Raw genomic sequence first — 15,153 nt, forward strand, 5'->3', positions numbered from 1 at the left:
TCGCTGCTCCTCTTTCCTGAAGGAGGAGATTCGATTGCTTTGTTTGTTGCGTAAAGAGAGTGTGGAGATCTGAAGTTTTGAAAACGGTGGATGTTGTCGTCGTTTTGGGCCCTCTTCTGGTCTAAAACGGCCTGATCTATATGTGCTCTTATAGTTGTTGATGGCTAACGGACATGTGCTTACACGTGGCAGGCCAAGGAGGGTTTTGTAAGTTAGGTTGATTGAGTCCAACCAAGGTTTGGGTTGGTTCTTTTGAAGATGATCAAATTGGACTTATTTACGGTTTAATTATTGGGAGTTTGAAGGTGACTTCATTTGTCTGGTCTTTACAATAAAACAATTCCATTCCATTCAATTCAATTCAATTTATATTGTTTGGTTAAATTGTGAAACTTGGATACGTTTTAGTCATTAGCTTCTTCTTGTTTTTAAAACCGAGAAGGCGGTGTAGAATGAATAATATCAGCTTACCCTTGCTAGGGTTTCACCATGTATTTATAAGTACAAATGAATATAATAATTACAATTGTGCCCTGTTATACAATTACCACATAACCTATACATAAGTATACTAACATCCCCCCTCAACCTGTGGCGGGGGGATCAACCACGCGAAGGTCGTTCTGCAATAGTCGAAAGCGAGCAGCGGTTAATGATTTGGTAAAGATGTCAGCAGTCTGTTTTTCCGTGGGAATATAATAAAGGTGCAAGTAACCAGCAAGCACACGCTCACGCACAAAGTGAATGTCAATCTCAATATATTTGGTGCGTGCATGTTGGACTGGATTAGTAGCCAAATAAGTGGCACTAACATTGTCACAAAGAAGCCGAGGAATGCCTGAAGTAGAAATACGAAGATCTCTCAGAAGACTACTCAGCCAGAGGACATCGGCAGCAGCCGAAGCAAGGGCTCTGTACTCGGCCTCGGCAGTGGATCGAGAAACAGTAGGCTGTTTCTTGGCAGACCAGGTAACAGGATGCCCACCCAAATAAGAACAATAACCCGAGATACTCCGCCGAGTCATTTCACAACCTGCCCAATCAGCATCAGAGAAAGAAGATATGGTGAAGGAGGACAGAGATTGGGGAGCATAGAGAATCCCTTTGGAACTGGTACCACGCAGATAACGTAAGATACGCTTAACAGCTTGGAAATGTGGCTCGCGAGGAGCATGCATAAACTGCGAGACCATGCTGACTGCGTATGACAAATCAGGTCGAGTAAAAGACAAATATTGCAAACTACCCACAATTGTGCGATAGGAAGTAACATCCTCAAGAAGAGCACCATCAGTTGCATTCAACTTGGTCTTAGTAGAAGAAGGAGTTTGTACCGACTTTGTCTGAGCCATACCAGTCTTGATTAACAAATCGTCAATATACTTCTGTTGACATAGAAACAAGCCAGCTGAGGTACGAGAGGCTTCAATCCCAAGAAAGTAATGCAAGCTCCCCAAATCAGACATAGCAAATTCTTTGCTCATAAGAGTGATAAAATTAGTAATGGAGGTGACCGAGTTGCCAGTAAAGATGATATCATCAACGTACAATAAAAGTACCAAATGAATGCCATCCCGATGATAAACAAACATGGTCGTATCAGAACGACTTTGTAGAAAACCATGAGAAGTCAGAAAAGAAGCAAATCGGTGGAACCATGCCCGTGGAGCCTGTTTTAAACCATACAAAGCTTTTCGCAATTTGCAAACATAATCAGGAAGATCAGGATTTTCAAACCCTTTAGGTTGACGCATATAAACATCTTCTGAAATAGTACCATGCAAAAAGGCATTTTTCACATCCAATTGTCGTATTGGCCAGGATAAAGAAATGGCAATACTGAGAACTAACCTGATGGTACTTGGCTTGACTACCGGGCTAAAAGTGGCATGAAAATCAATGCCCTGTTGTTGCTTGAAGCCTTGAGCAACAAGTCTCGCTTTATAGCGAGCAATGGTCCCATCAGAGTGGCGCTTGATCCGATAAATCCAACGATTGCCAATGACATTTTGTGAGGGATGTGGGGGTACCAAATCCCAAGTTTTATTGTGTATGAGGGCATTATACTCGTCAGCCATGGCATTGCGCCACTCAGGTAATTTCACTGCCATTCCATATGTATGGGGTTCAATTGGAGAAGAAAGCACATCTGTAGTAAGATTGAGAATGTGTCGTGGCTTATGAACACCAACTTTGCTCCGGGTAATCATGGAATGACCTGCACATGCAATGTTAGAATGTGTTGTTGATAATAATGGTGAATCTTCCAATTGTGTCTCAGGTTTGGACGCAGAATGTAGTGGTTGAGTGGAGGATAGGGAAGAAAATGGAGAGTCGGCAGAGAGTGGAGGAGGGATAGAACTAGCCGAAACTGGAGGAGTGGAGGACACAGGTACGGGTGTAACACAAGGCCCAATAGAAGTAAGTGAAGAAGCATGAATATCCCCAGGTTGTATAATGATGGCAGGATTTTGAAAAGAAGGGGAGAGTTTTGAAACAGGAGGTGATGATGGTAGTAGTTTGAATGGGTAAATATGTTCAAAGAAACGAACATGTCGAGATACAATAACCTTCTTGGTTGTTAAAATATAACACCGATAGCCTTTGTAATTGTCAGAGTAGCCCAAGAAGATGCATTTGACAGAACGTGGGGATAATTTGTTTGGGGTGTTAGCCGACAAATTGGGAAAGCAAAGACAACCGAAGGACCGAAGAGAAGAAAGATCTGGGGGGGTGACCATATAATAGCTCGAAAGGAATTTTGTTGCCCAAAGTCGGTGTAGGTTGTCTGTTAATGACATATACGGCAAAGGATAAAGCCTCGAGCCAGAAAGAGGGTGGTAGGCCTGAATGAAGAAGTAGGGTCCGAATGATATCAAGAAAATGACGATGTTTTCGTTCGGCAACCCCATTTTGTTGGGGAGTATGTGGACAGGAGATACGTAAGTGAATGCCATGTTGATCAAGGTAGGACCGAAATTGAGTGTTAATGAATTCCCCCCACCGTCTGTTTGGAAATAGCACAACCGGGATTGAAAAATATTACAAACCATAGCATGAAAATTAAGAAATTTTGAATATACTTCAGATTTATTACGCAAAGGAAAAACCCAACTGAACCGGGTGTAGTCATCTAAAAACAGTACATAATAACGATAACCAGATACTGACTCAACTGGAGACTGCCAGACATCACTATGGACTAACTGAAAAGGAAAACTAGCCACATGTACAGACTTGTTAAAGGGTAGGCGGTGATGCTTGCCCAATTGACAAGATGTACATAGTGTGTTCCGAGACAAAGACGAACTAAAATTGACAAGACGACGTTGACGAAGAGAGGCAAGCACTGAAGAATTTGGATGACCAAGACGATGATGCCAAAGTTGAGGAGACAACGAGGATGCAACAAGAGCAGGAAGAGAAGCACCAATACGACCGTGGGATGGAGAGATAGGATAGAGTGCACCAGGATTATTGCATCTGAAAATCGTTCGGTGGGTCCGTGGATCCTTCACAGAAAAACCAATAGGTGAGAATTCAATGACACAATGATTATCACGACAAAATTGTTTGACTGACAATAAATTTTTAGTTAGGTGAGGAACAACAAGAACATTATTGAGAGAAAATGTAGCATTAGGAGTGTGAAGTTTAGTGTGACCCGTGGCAACAATAGGAAGAATTTGACCACTACCAACAACAACAACATCACTACCATTGTAAGGAGCACGAGGAAAGAGATTACCATTGTTGGTCATATGAGAAGCTGCCCCAGTATCTGGATACCAATTTGGATCAATAGGTTGAGAAACTAGTGAACCAGCATAGGAGCCAATGGTGGACGGAACCGGAGGAGCAGTGGAATTGGCAAGACCGGGTACAGTAGTCGGGCACTGTCTCTGCCTATGCCCAAATCCTCCACAAGAATAACATTGTATAGGGGAGGATCCCAAAATTCCAAAACTTGATGAAGTGCCACGCGGCCAGGAGGTGTTGTTCCAAGGAGGACGAAAGGTATTGTATGAAGGCTGGTTATAATAGTGGGGTGATCCAGTTCGACCCCCTTGCTGCCAGGAAGGAGGACCATAATGTCCTCCCCTACCACGTCCACGTCGTCCACCACGGCCACCACGAGTCCGAGACGGAGATGCACCAGTTTGGGTCACATAGGCAGGATGAGTCATAGTAGGAGGCATGGACTCAGTTGAAGAAGTAGTAGCATTGATAGCAGTGGTAAACATTGCACTTTGTGGTGGAGAAACAGTAGCTTGGCGTGCAAGTAATCGGGCTTCAAAAGCAAGCATCAGTGCTCGAAACTTTTCAAAAGAAGGCAGTGGTAGTGATGCTAACAACGGAGCCGTGATGCTGTCATACTCGGCCGGTAAACCATTAATAAGGCGTAAAACAAACTGATGATTGGGAATGGAATGACCCAAGGCATCAAGAGAATCACGTATGACTTTCGCAGCCTGTAGAAATTCGGACATAGATTGATTCTTCTTCTCCAATTGTGTGAACTGAAGTTGAAGTTGGGACTCACGGGCTGCAGCCTGATCAACAAATAGACTTTCAAGACTCACCCATAGTTGGCGAGCAGTAGAGGAGGCAGCCGGATCATAAACTTGTTGCAAGAGTTCCATAGAAATAGTAGAATTGAGCCAGGTAATAATCAGCATATCAAGTTGACACCACTGATCGTACAAGGGATTGATAGAAGAAGAAGCATCAACAGTGGAAGGGAGAAACTGTGAGGGACATGAATCAGATTGAAGAACATGACTCTCCAGTTTGTAGGTCTTCAAAACATTCAAGAAAATAGCTTTCCAAAGAAGATAGTTTCCCAACTCCAGGGTAACACGAACCAGGTTACCAATGTTGTTAACATGCATCGCTGGATGAGAAGAAACAGCACCAAGAGAGGGAGAAGAAGACGACATAAGCCCAGTCGAGAGAGAAGATCCGGGAGCGATGGATTTGGACAAAACATCAGTGGACAACAAGTGACCAATCGAACCACTAGTAAGAGAATCATCAGACAAGACGGACAAGGAGGCAGTGGTGGTAGCAGGAAGAGAGGAATCATAAGGTGAAAAAGTTGTCATCGTGAAGCAGAAAAAAAACAAGAGACGAAGAAGAAACTAGAAGATCGGCTTCGATACCATGTAGAATGAATAATATCAGCTTACCCTTGCTAGGGTTTCACCATGTATTTATAAGTACAAATGAATATAATAATTACAATTGTGCCCTGTTATACAATTACCACATAACCTATACATAAATATACTAACAGGCGGTAACGAAACCATACAAAAAGATATTCACCACTATGTTATCACCTAGTGATTCGTTTGAGTTGTTAACCATTTGCATCTAGAGGACATACTCTTGTAGCATAGTCTAACAATGGCATGCTCATTAGCACTTACATAACATATATGAGTCGTGACCAAGTTAGTTTGTGCCGAAGCTAAGAAAATTATCTATTTTCTAATGAACTTTTATTGATAAGACAATTTTCACGAAGAAAGAAGAAACAAATGGAGTGTAAAAACTAAAAAGTAATCAGAGTAGAAAGAAGCAGCAAATGTAGAAAGAGAGAGCTTGCTGGCTAGCCCAATGTAGTATTATCATATTATGGACTTGCTAGACTTGGATTGCATGCGTGAATCTGGACTTTCCAATGGGCTTAATATATATATATATAGTGGTGGATTCGGATATTACAAAGTCTAAGCATGTCCCCACCTTCCAGCCATTTTTCCTTAATTGAAATGTCTCAGTCACTTGTTCTGTTGTTCAGTAACTTTTCTAACTTGACTTGTCATCTTCATCTAGAATCTCTAACAACATATATATATATATATATATAATTAAGTTTATCAAGAAAGTCATTGTAAGTTGTATTGAAATTATTACCATGAGCTAACTTTTATGAAAAGATAGGCATGAAAACCATGAACATTGATAGGAAACTTCACGTGAAGGACCATTGGCCTTCTTGTTCCAACAAAAGGGCTAGGATGACTAAAATTAGGTGTCTGTTTACATCACAATCACTGCAGACACCCCAGCTTATTTGCTCACCAATATTATTGTTCAAAATCCACTCGATCATGTATATGGGAAGAATTTTGTTCAAACTCCTTTAATTTGTTGAACTACTGTATATGTCTCTTCATTGATTAGAAAAACTGTCATTGTTCACAAGAGTTTTTTTAGTTAGGCTGTGTTTCGTAGGGCGTGTGCTCAGCAGCACCGCTAGCAAGAAACGGCACAGGGATACGCCCTGCAACCAATCAAACACTCGAGAATTGACAACATATATAGTGTGTGTTTTGGTAGAGCGGTTTTGTTGATTTTCAACGCTAGCTCTTAAGTAATGAAAAAAAAAATTAAGCTTAAATTTTTGAAATAAGTTGTGAGGTGTTTGGTGAAACTGTTAACTATATTGTTAACGGTTAGGTTGTGTAAAATATATTTAGTTGTATTATTATTAATTTATTAAGTAAAAATTATAATTACTTTAATTTAATATTTAAATTGTAATATAATATATTATATAAATATATAATATGAATATAAATGAATAAATATAATTTAATATAGATAATTATAATAATTATAAATGGATAAATATAAAATATTATAAGAATTAATAATTTATTATTGTTATTGTTTTATTTTGATATTTATTAAGAATTAAATACAATACTAGTACATTTTGTACTTAATTTAAGAATTTAATTTATTTAATATAAATATAATTTAAATATACGGTCTTGCTATTTTCACCCCCATTTTTGCTTCTTTCACCCCCTTGCATATCATGATTGTGAAAATAACAAGGTCGTTGGGGTACTTGTCAATGGTACTGACCAGATTTGACATGTGACAGCGCTTTGAGATTCGTGTCTCCATCTCTCATTGGATTTAGTAGTAAAATGTTTTGGTACTTACATGGTAATTACTCTCTCTCATCAAAAGATGCAGTCTTTACAATATCGAGTTGATTTCTATGAAGAAATAAAACATAGGCTATATATAAAAGGCTATGAAACGAGAGCTTGCCATCCGTTTTTCTTTTACTTTTTTCCTTGTGAGAAATCCATATATGGCTTATGAAAGAAAAGATTTAGCCTTCAACCATACATTTTTTAATTTTCTAACATTCATAAACATCAATCCTAAGTCATAGACTAACTATGGACTATGGTCCACAGTCTACATATATATATGTGTGTATAATTTTATGTACTACTCATCATGAACTGTTATGCTATAAATTTGTTACTTTTGTCGAAAATTTAATCTCAAGCACAAAATTGAACTCACATAATTATGATTAACCCTACACATTAACATGTTATTATCACTATCGGGTTCGTTAACAATAATCACTTTGTCCAAATTACCTTGACAAACGATTACCCGATGCCTCCCATTATGATTCAATGATTTAGATATACGCACGATTGTACAGCTGCATGAGTTACGTCATACACAGAACAACTAGAAGCATTTATTAAGCGTAGACGTTCTATATTTCCTCCTGAAATCATGGTGTTGTAATTTACATAATTTGTTTGAGTATTGAAATGTTATTTGTCTGTATTTTAGCTGAATATTTGACAAAGAGAGTCATTCTATAAGTGAAACCAATGAAAATCAGTGAGTGTATCAAAACATATATATGTATAAAAAAAATTTATTGAAGCATAAAAATAAAAAAATAAAAAAATTATGTTTGCAATAATAAAAATAAAATAACAAAAAATGAAATGAAAATAAAAATTGCTTGTGGCAATTTATAAGTTTATATATAGCTACACCGTTTTTGTTTTTGGTAATTTTTTGGTTCGAGTCCAAAGTTAATTATTTGGATTTGGTTTTTATCTGTTATTCAACGTGTATAATTGGCTATAGTCTAATAGGATTAAAAGCACCGTTTCTTTTGAATTAAAATTGGATGAAACATGTGTAATTGACAAGAAACTCGTCAAATTCACGTCATGATGTGACAAGGGGATGAACAAATACAAATAGGGGTAAAAATAACAATACCCATAAATATAATGCAGGTGAATCCCACTGTTTTAAAATAAAAAATTTACTTTAAACATGTGAGATCCACATGGGTCTCACATGAAAAATAAAAATACTTCACCAATGTGGGATCCATGTAGGTCCCCCACTAGAAAAATCAAAATAAAATAAAAGCCCAACCTCCCCAGAATAGGCTCCTTTTTTGCGAGCGATATCGCGCAATGGTTATAGGCTGTTTGGTGTAGCGGGGGCCGCGAAAGCGGGCCCACTGCACCAAACATGGCCATATATGCTGCCATTTCCTCTGAGAATATCCACGCTGCCTCGATGAAGATATTTTTCAGAACGATATTTTACGGCCCATACTCTTTACCAAATAGACCCTTCGTTATTTCAATGGGGAATGCCGCAGCTTGGGAGTAGTGTAGTGTTTTCTTCTCAAACTCTGCATCAGGACCTTCCCATAACAATATAAGAACTCCTGCATGGCTGCATGTAACAAGTAATTAAGGCCTCACATATCCATACACACACATATATGTATAAATTATAAGTGACCTTACAAGTTGCAAATGGGTGTTTATCTAATCAAGAATACAGTCTGTAATCGCCATCCATTATTTAGTTCATATGTACGTGTATTATTTTTCTAATTCATTTATGGATAAATGCGTCACCAGATCCCAAAAGAAGCTATATATACATATATATATATATATATATATAAACACACACAGACACACTTGTTCCCCAAGTCAGATTTTCCTCAGCTTTGACCCGTCTCACACTTCTCCTCCCCAAGATAAACATTAGTTAAGGTGCATGTGTGTATGGTATACAGATCATAAACCTAGTGTTCACCAACTTTTGCATTAATTTGAGGCTCAAATTTTCGTGTCAATTTTATAAAATAAACTATATAATCGTAAAAATTTGAATACTTAAATAGTTAATACCCTTCTGCCTTATGACTAATCTAGACCAGCTCTAATTAACTACTTTTAAATATCATTAAATTCCATAACAATTTCGTTGTAAATTAAAGATAATTTAATAGAAGTTACTCATTAAGTTTTTTTTTCTCCTGAATTAATAAATTATTTGTGGCTTCAAATTATAATAGAGTTTGTTTTAATCAAACCCTACTTACTAGGAATTTACAAAGAAAAAAAACCCCAGTTATTAGGAAATGTGGATATATATATATATAATAATACGCGGCGCCTGGAAGTTGCCACCCCACTTTTCTAGAATTGACTCATTATCATTACGCTTATTATTAGTAATCACAACCCTAATCGGATTTTTCTTCAGTATAAATAGACCAGAGAAACCAGAATCAATCAAGTTTTCTCTGCAAACAAACACCTACACCGTCCCTCACTGATTTTCATGGCCGATTCGGATATCTCCAGAATCCTCCCTCGTGTTCTCATTGTCTCCAGACGCAGCGTTCGCAAGAACAAGTTCGTTGATTTTGTGGGTACGTACGTATGTCCTCTGCTTTTTAATATTTCCGTTAATTTCGCATCAAAATTCATATTTTTCAAAGAAAGTTCACAAAATTGGGATCTGGGTCTTTGTTCTTTTGAACAGAAGATTATGATTTTTGATTCTATGCATCGACATTTTTGAACAATTTTGGTCTCTGTTTTTTCAGGGGAATATCATCTTGATCTAATAGTGAGCTATGGAGCTGTACCAGTAATTGTACCTCGTGTAAATGGAGTCCATATGTTGTTAGAGAGCTTTGAGCCAATCCATGGAGTTCTTCTCTGCGAAGGAGAAGACATTGATCCATCATTATACGAAGCTGAAACCTCCAGTCTTTCACCAGACGAATTGGAGGAAATTAGGAGATTACATGCCAGTGACACTGCAATTGACAAAGAAAAAGACTCAATCGAATTGGGATTGGCAAAACTTTGCCTTGAAAGAAACATACCCTATTTGGGAATCTGTAGAGGATCACAAGTCCTAAATGTAGCTTGTGGGGGATCACTTTACATGGACATAGAGAAAGAGGTCTCAAAGAAGTGCCCTGAAGAACATAGAGTGAGGCACATTGATTATGATGACTATGATGGGCATAGACATCTGGTTAATGTTTTGGAGAACACTCCATTGCATGATTGGTTTAAGGATTCTTTGGAGGAAGATAAAATGGAGATTTGGGTTAATAGTTATCACCACCAAGGAGTGAAAAGATTGGCTCAAAGATTTGTGCCCATGGCCTATTCGCCAGATGGTCTCACTGAAGGTTTTTATGATCCTGATGCATATAATCCTGAAGAGGGAAAGTTCATAATGGGACTCCAATTTCATCCTGAGAGAATGAGGAGGCCTGATTCGGATGAATTCGATTATCCCGGATGCCCGAAAGCCTATCAGGTTTTAATATTGATATGATCAACTCCTGCCTCACAAATTTGTTGTCTTACTTGTGATTTATAGTAATTTCATACTAAAGATTTGATTGAACATATATGTGGGTTTTTTTTTTTTTTTTAATGCAGGAATTTGTGAAGGCAGTAATTTTTTATCAGAAGAAGCTGAACAGCTCAACATCAGTACCAAAACCTATTGTGCTCAATCAAGAAATGGAGAAGCAAAGAAAAGTAATATTGAGAAGTTTCTCCCTTGCAAAAAATATATACAGCACCCGCCGCGAGCTGCATCCATCAAAAGAATCAGAACTTGAAGCTGGAGCTGAATTTCTTGAGGTATATATATATATATATATATATTAAACAGACAAAAGAATGTTTTCATATTTGCTCCAAACACATCTAAATCTAATAATGAATGCACAGTAGTGATTTTATTATTGTCTTATGTGGTATTTGTATGCAGTCCAATACAGCACTAAGTTTGCAGCAAGAGAACAGGTTGAAGCAAATGGGTGCAACAGTGAGGAACTCAAATGCATACATAGAAAGACTGAAATTGAATGAAGAGAGGGAAAAACTAGCAAGGAGTGTGATGGGTAAAATGTCAGTGGAACAGTTATCTGATCTTATGTCTTTCTACCACATGATGGGCCAAATATGTTCAGAAGTGGTTGGGAAGAAGCTTCAGGGCATTGTCAATGACACCGCTGGTGCCTAAAACTGGTTTATGTAACTAGAAAATGAGCCGGATTGTATTCAAATAGAAAACTTGATGGGCCCTGCCTATCTTTTATATGTACTTTCATCTTGTTTGTTCCCTTGTGTTAAATAATTCATTTCTATTTGTCTCCTGGTCATGTTCAAAACTAGTTTCGGTCTTGATGACGTATTAAGCAGTAGGATCGATGTAAGAAAGTATCATCGGTACTACTAATAATGAGTTGCACAAGAGAACATGTAATTTATGGGGCTCCGAGGGTGTGCTCGAGGAACCTCTCCAACACTCAAGCCAGCAACTATCAAACACGAGAAACATGTAAGTTATGGGGTGCCAATGGTGTACTCGAGGGACCTTTCCAATGCTCAAACCAATAACTATCAAACGGAAGACGGGAGTGCTCGGAGCTCTCCCTCTCTCAAGTAGCTAATAATCTAATAATGTTGGAGTGCACAATTTGGAATCGTTTACTTGCAGTGGTGGTCCCCTTTTATTGAGTTACGTATTTATGGAAAGGTGAATCTCATCCTGATTCCTTTCATAAGTGGAGTTGGTTTCCCTTTGGTCTCTTAGTTTCCTTTACTTGTGGTGTTGGGTCACTATGGTTACCAAGTAGGTATGCTTGGTATTATATAGAGGGGAGACTCTAATTTCATCCGGATTCCTTTCATAAGTGGAGTTGGCCTCCCATTGCACTCTTAGTTTCCTTGTAGTTGTGGTGTTGGGTCACCATGGGTTACCAAATAGTTGTGCTCTCTCATCGGATACCGCGCCTTATGAAGACTCTTCGGATGTGATCTTCTCTGCTTCTACCTCGGTCGGTAGCCGAAGAGGCTCTCTTGACTTAGTGGGAATCCAGCTTTGCATGCCATGTGTTAAGATTTTAGCGGAGATTATTTTGGTATTATCATCTCTTTTAAGCTTTCTAGAAATGTTTCCCAACAAATATCAAAAGGGTATATATGAATTCTTTTATGAGATCCTAAAATGAGATCTTGTATCTCAGTCATTGACGCTCAACAACGATTGATATTTTAACACTTCCGTCAAATACTTTCCCTCAAAAACACAACCTTCTCCTCCCTACCTGACCTACAGCCGTGACTTGTCAAGGTTTCGATGATTTCGTGATTCACTCATCACGACTTCCACCTCCACCTTCGGGTTTCATATACGCGACCTCGAGTTCGGGCATGGTTGTAGCATAACATTTGGTTGATTTGGAGAATTGGAGTCCCAAGAACGCATTTCGTGATCATCATCTTGGAGATCGTTTACTTGATTTGCTATAGTATTTGAATCCTGATAAAATTTTTGTTTACAATCGTTTACTTCGTAGAGGATCACTAATCCATAGTATATGCACAAAATAAAATTAATGCACTTAAACCTTGATGCATACCTTTAAACGAGGAATTTTGATGGCCGCCTGAATAGCCTTGACAAGTCAATTAGAGAGGAGAAGGTCGAGTTTTTGACGGAAGCTGTAAATTTTATAAAATATCAATCATTGATGAGCATCAACGACTGAGATTTAAGACCTCATTTTAGAGTACAAAGAAATAAATTTCTTTTCAATTGAACGACACCAAACATAAACAATTTATTATTGAATTGTCCACATTTCTAAGGAGACATTTATAGTACTAAGAAATAAATTACCATATTTGTATCTTCAAACACAATTGTTTCCTCATCTTCATTTTCCGCATTTTGAACTTCAAAATTTTGAGTATATCCTTCTTTGACACCCACGATAGTTGGAAAAAATTCATCAAAATCTTGGTCATTTTGAGCATGCAATCAAAGAAAACTGTGGAGTGCCATGCATGCAATCACAATACGAGCCTGTGTCTTAGATGAGAAGGCAGGCATCAATGAATTTTTCTTTCCCCAAAGGATTATGAGAGTTAGGGATTCAATGTTGTGTAGATATAGCCCAAGATGCTTACGATCGAAGCAAAAGATAGAGAAATTGAAAACCAAAATCAATCACATACAAGAGAAATACGATTTTTTGCACTTGAGTCATGGACTCACGCTCTTCATTTGTGATAGACTTGGATGGGGATGAAACCATCCAAGTCTATCAATTCGTCATCGGGAACATATTAATAGAAAGATGAAAATGTGTTGTTAATGGAATATTCACCACCTTCGAGTTCTCCATTCCATATCTCGAAAGAATCCTCTCTAGATAATTCTTTTATGACAAACACAACTCACATTTCCCTCTCTCTTTGTGTCTCCATGGCCCAGGATGACATATCTACTGATCACAATCTTTTCCTACTCTAAGCACCACAATCTATACCTTTTTATATCATTGTTTTCCCTTGGATCAATCTTGCTATCCCTGACACGGTAGTAGGTTGTTATTGTCGATGGCATTCTATTAATTAGATAACACGTATTCACAGCCTTAGCTCATAATTCCTTGCCCAATCTTGCAATTGAAAACATACATCTTGTCATTTCCAACAAAGTTATGTTCATTGTTTTGCAACGCCATTCTACTTTAGTGTATGTGTAACTGTGAAGTGTCTAGCAACCACATGTTTCTCATAAAATTCTTGGAACGGACCGTTGGCATAATCACTCCCATTATTGATTCTCAACTGCTTAATTTTTTTTGTAGTCTATTTCTCATGAAATACTTTCCAATTCTTAAATTTTTTCTACACTTCATTTATACTCTTCAACGTATAGATCCACGCATACCTTGAGACTTGAGTAAGCATCAATGAAGAAAACAAGTTAAATATATTACACCACCCTTTGGTAGAAAACTTTTGAAGAATTTCACACATCCGAGTGAACATAGTTGATAGTGCTCTTGATCTTATTGACGATTTTATTGAATTTCACCTTGCACTATTTTTCGAACACACAATGCTCACCGAAATCACATTTCAAGCCTTTACCCTTTTTTCTGCCCCTTATTAATCCTAGTCTTGGCGAGTACCCAACAAGGTATGCCCAAACTTTTGACAGCCCTAACAAAGGTCCCCGTTTGATCCCGCTAGGTGTGCCACCTCCACCTGCTTAGCACAAGGGATTTGACTATTTGTCATATTATAGGCTCTATTTGGTGAGGTAGTTCGCATAGCCTGTTGCTGCGCCAAATGACCAAATAAGCTGGGTGATACCGTCTAGCAAAAACAGGCCCCCAATGAGAGCTTGTTGCAAAGCGTGTAGTTTTTGGGTGTGGGATCCACATATTTAAGTAATTAAAAAAAAATAAAACTAATACTTAATGTAGATTAAAGTTTTTACATTCGCTATTTTATATTTATGTATAAACATTATAACACATATTATTTTATTCATCTTACTATATTAATATTATACATATTGTATACAAATAATATAAATATTGTTCACAAAATTAATTAATTCAAAAAATAAAATTATAAATTGCTTATTTGTGATTTTTAGTAAATTAAATTTGTCTTAAAATATTTAAAATTAAAAAATACAAACAAAATATATTTTACCCAACTTAACCGCTAACAACAGTTCACAACTGCACCAAACACCTCACAACTTATTTTATAGTTTTAAGCTCAATTTTTTTTCTATAACTTAATCGCTAGCGTTGAAAATCAACACAATCGCTCTATCAAACGGGCATATAATAATAGATTGGAGTCACATTTAGGGATGTCCACAACCGATCTGCAACTGTGGTTATTTAATTTTTTGGATTTGATTTTTCGATTATGATTTCGGATATGGTTATGATTTTTGTAAATTTTTAGATATTTTACGGTTACGGTTTTTTCGGTTACAGTAACCGAAAAAACCGAATAATATTAATATATATTATATATGATATATTATACTATATATATATATATATTAGATAAATATTTTATATATATATATATATATATATATAAAAGTTACATATTAATTGGGATATGGGAGGCATATCCACATAAATTAAGATTGATTGTTGTTAAAGCGGAAGTGAAGACATCTTCATTTACGTTT

At 37.3% G+C, this 15,153-nt stretch overlaps 1 protein-coding gene across 1 annotated transcript; it reads left to right on the forward strand.

Annotated features, from left to right (window-relative positions):
* Positions 1-9,357: 9,357 nt before the first annotated feature.
* On the forward strand, positions 9,358-11,291 carry LOC119990015 (putative glutamine amidotransferase GAT1_2.1). The gene is made up of 4 exons (XM_038835824.1): positions 9,358-9,532; positions 9,710-10,440; positions 10,566-10,772; positions 10,903-11,291. Exons 1-4 carry the CDS (start codon positions 9,442-9,444, stop codon positions 11,155-11,157), a joined length of 1,284 nt encoding a protein of 427 aa, XP_038691752.1. The 5' UTR covers positions 9,358-9,441; the 3' UTR covers positions 11,158-11,291.
* The last annotated feature ends 3,862 nt before the right edge of the window (positions 11,292-15,153 follow it).

Source organism: Tripterygium wilfordii, chromosome 3 (assembly GCF_013401445.1).
Source record: "Tripterygium wilfordii isolate XIE 37 chromosome 3, ASM1340144v1, whole genome shotgun sequence".
Lineage (NCBI taxonomy): Eukaryota > Viridiplantae > Streptophyta > Magnoliopsida > Celastrales > Celastraceae > Tripterygium > Tripterygium wilfordii.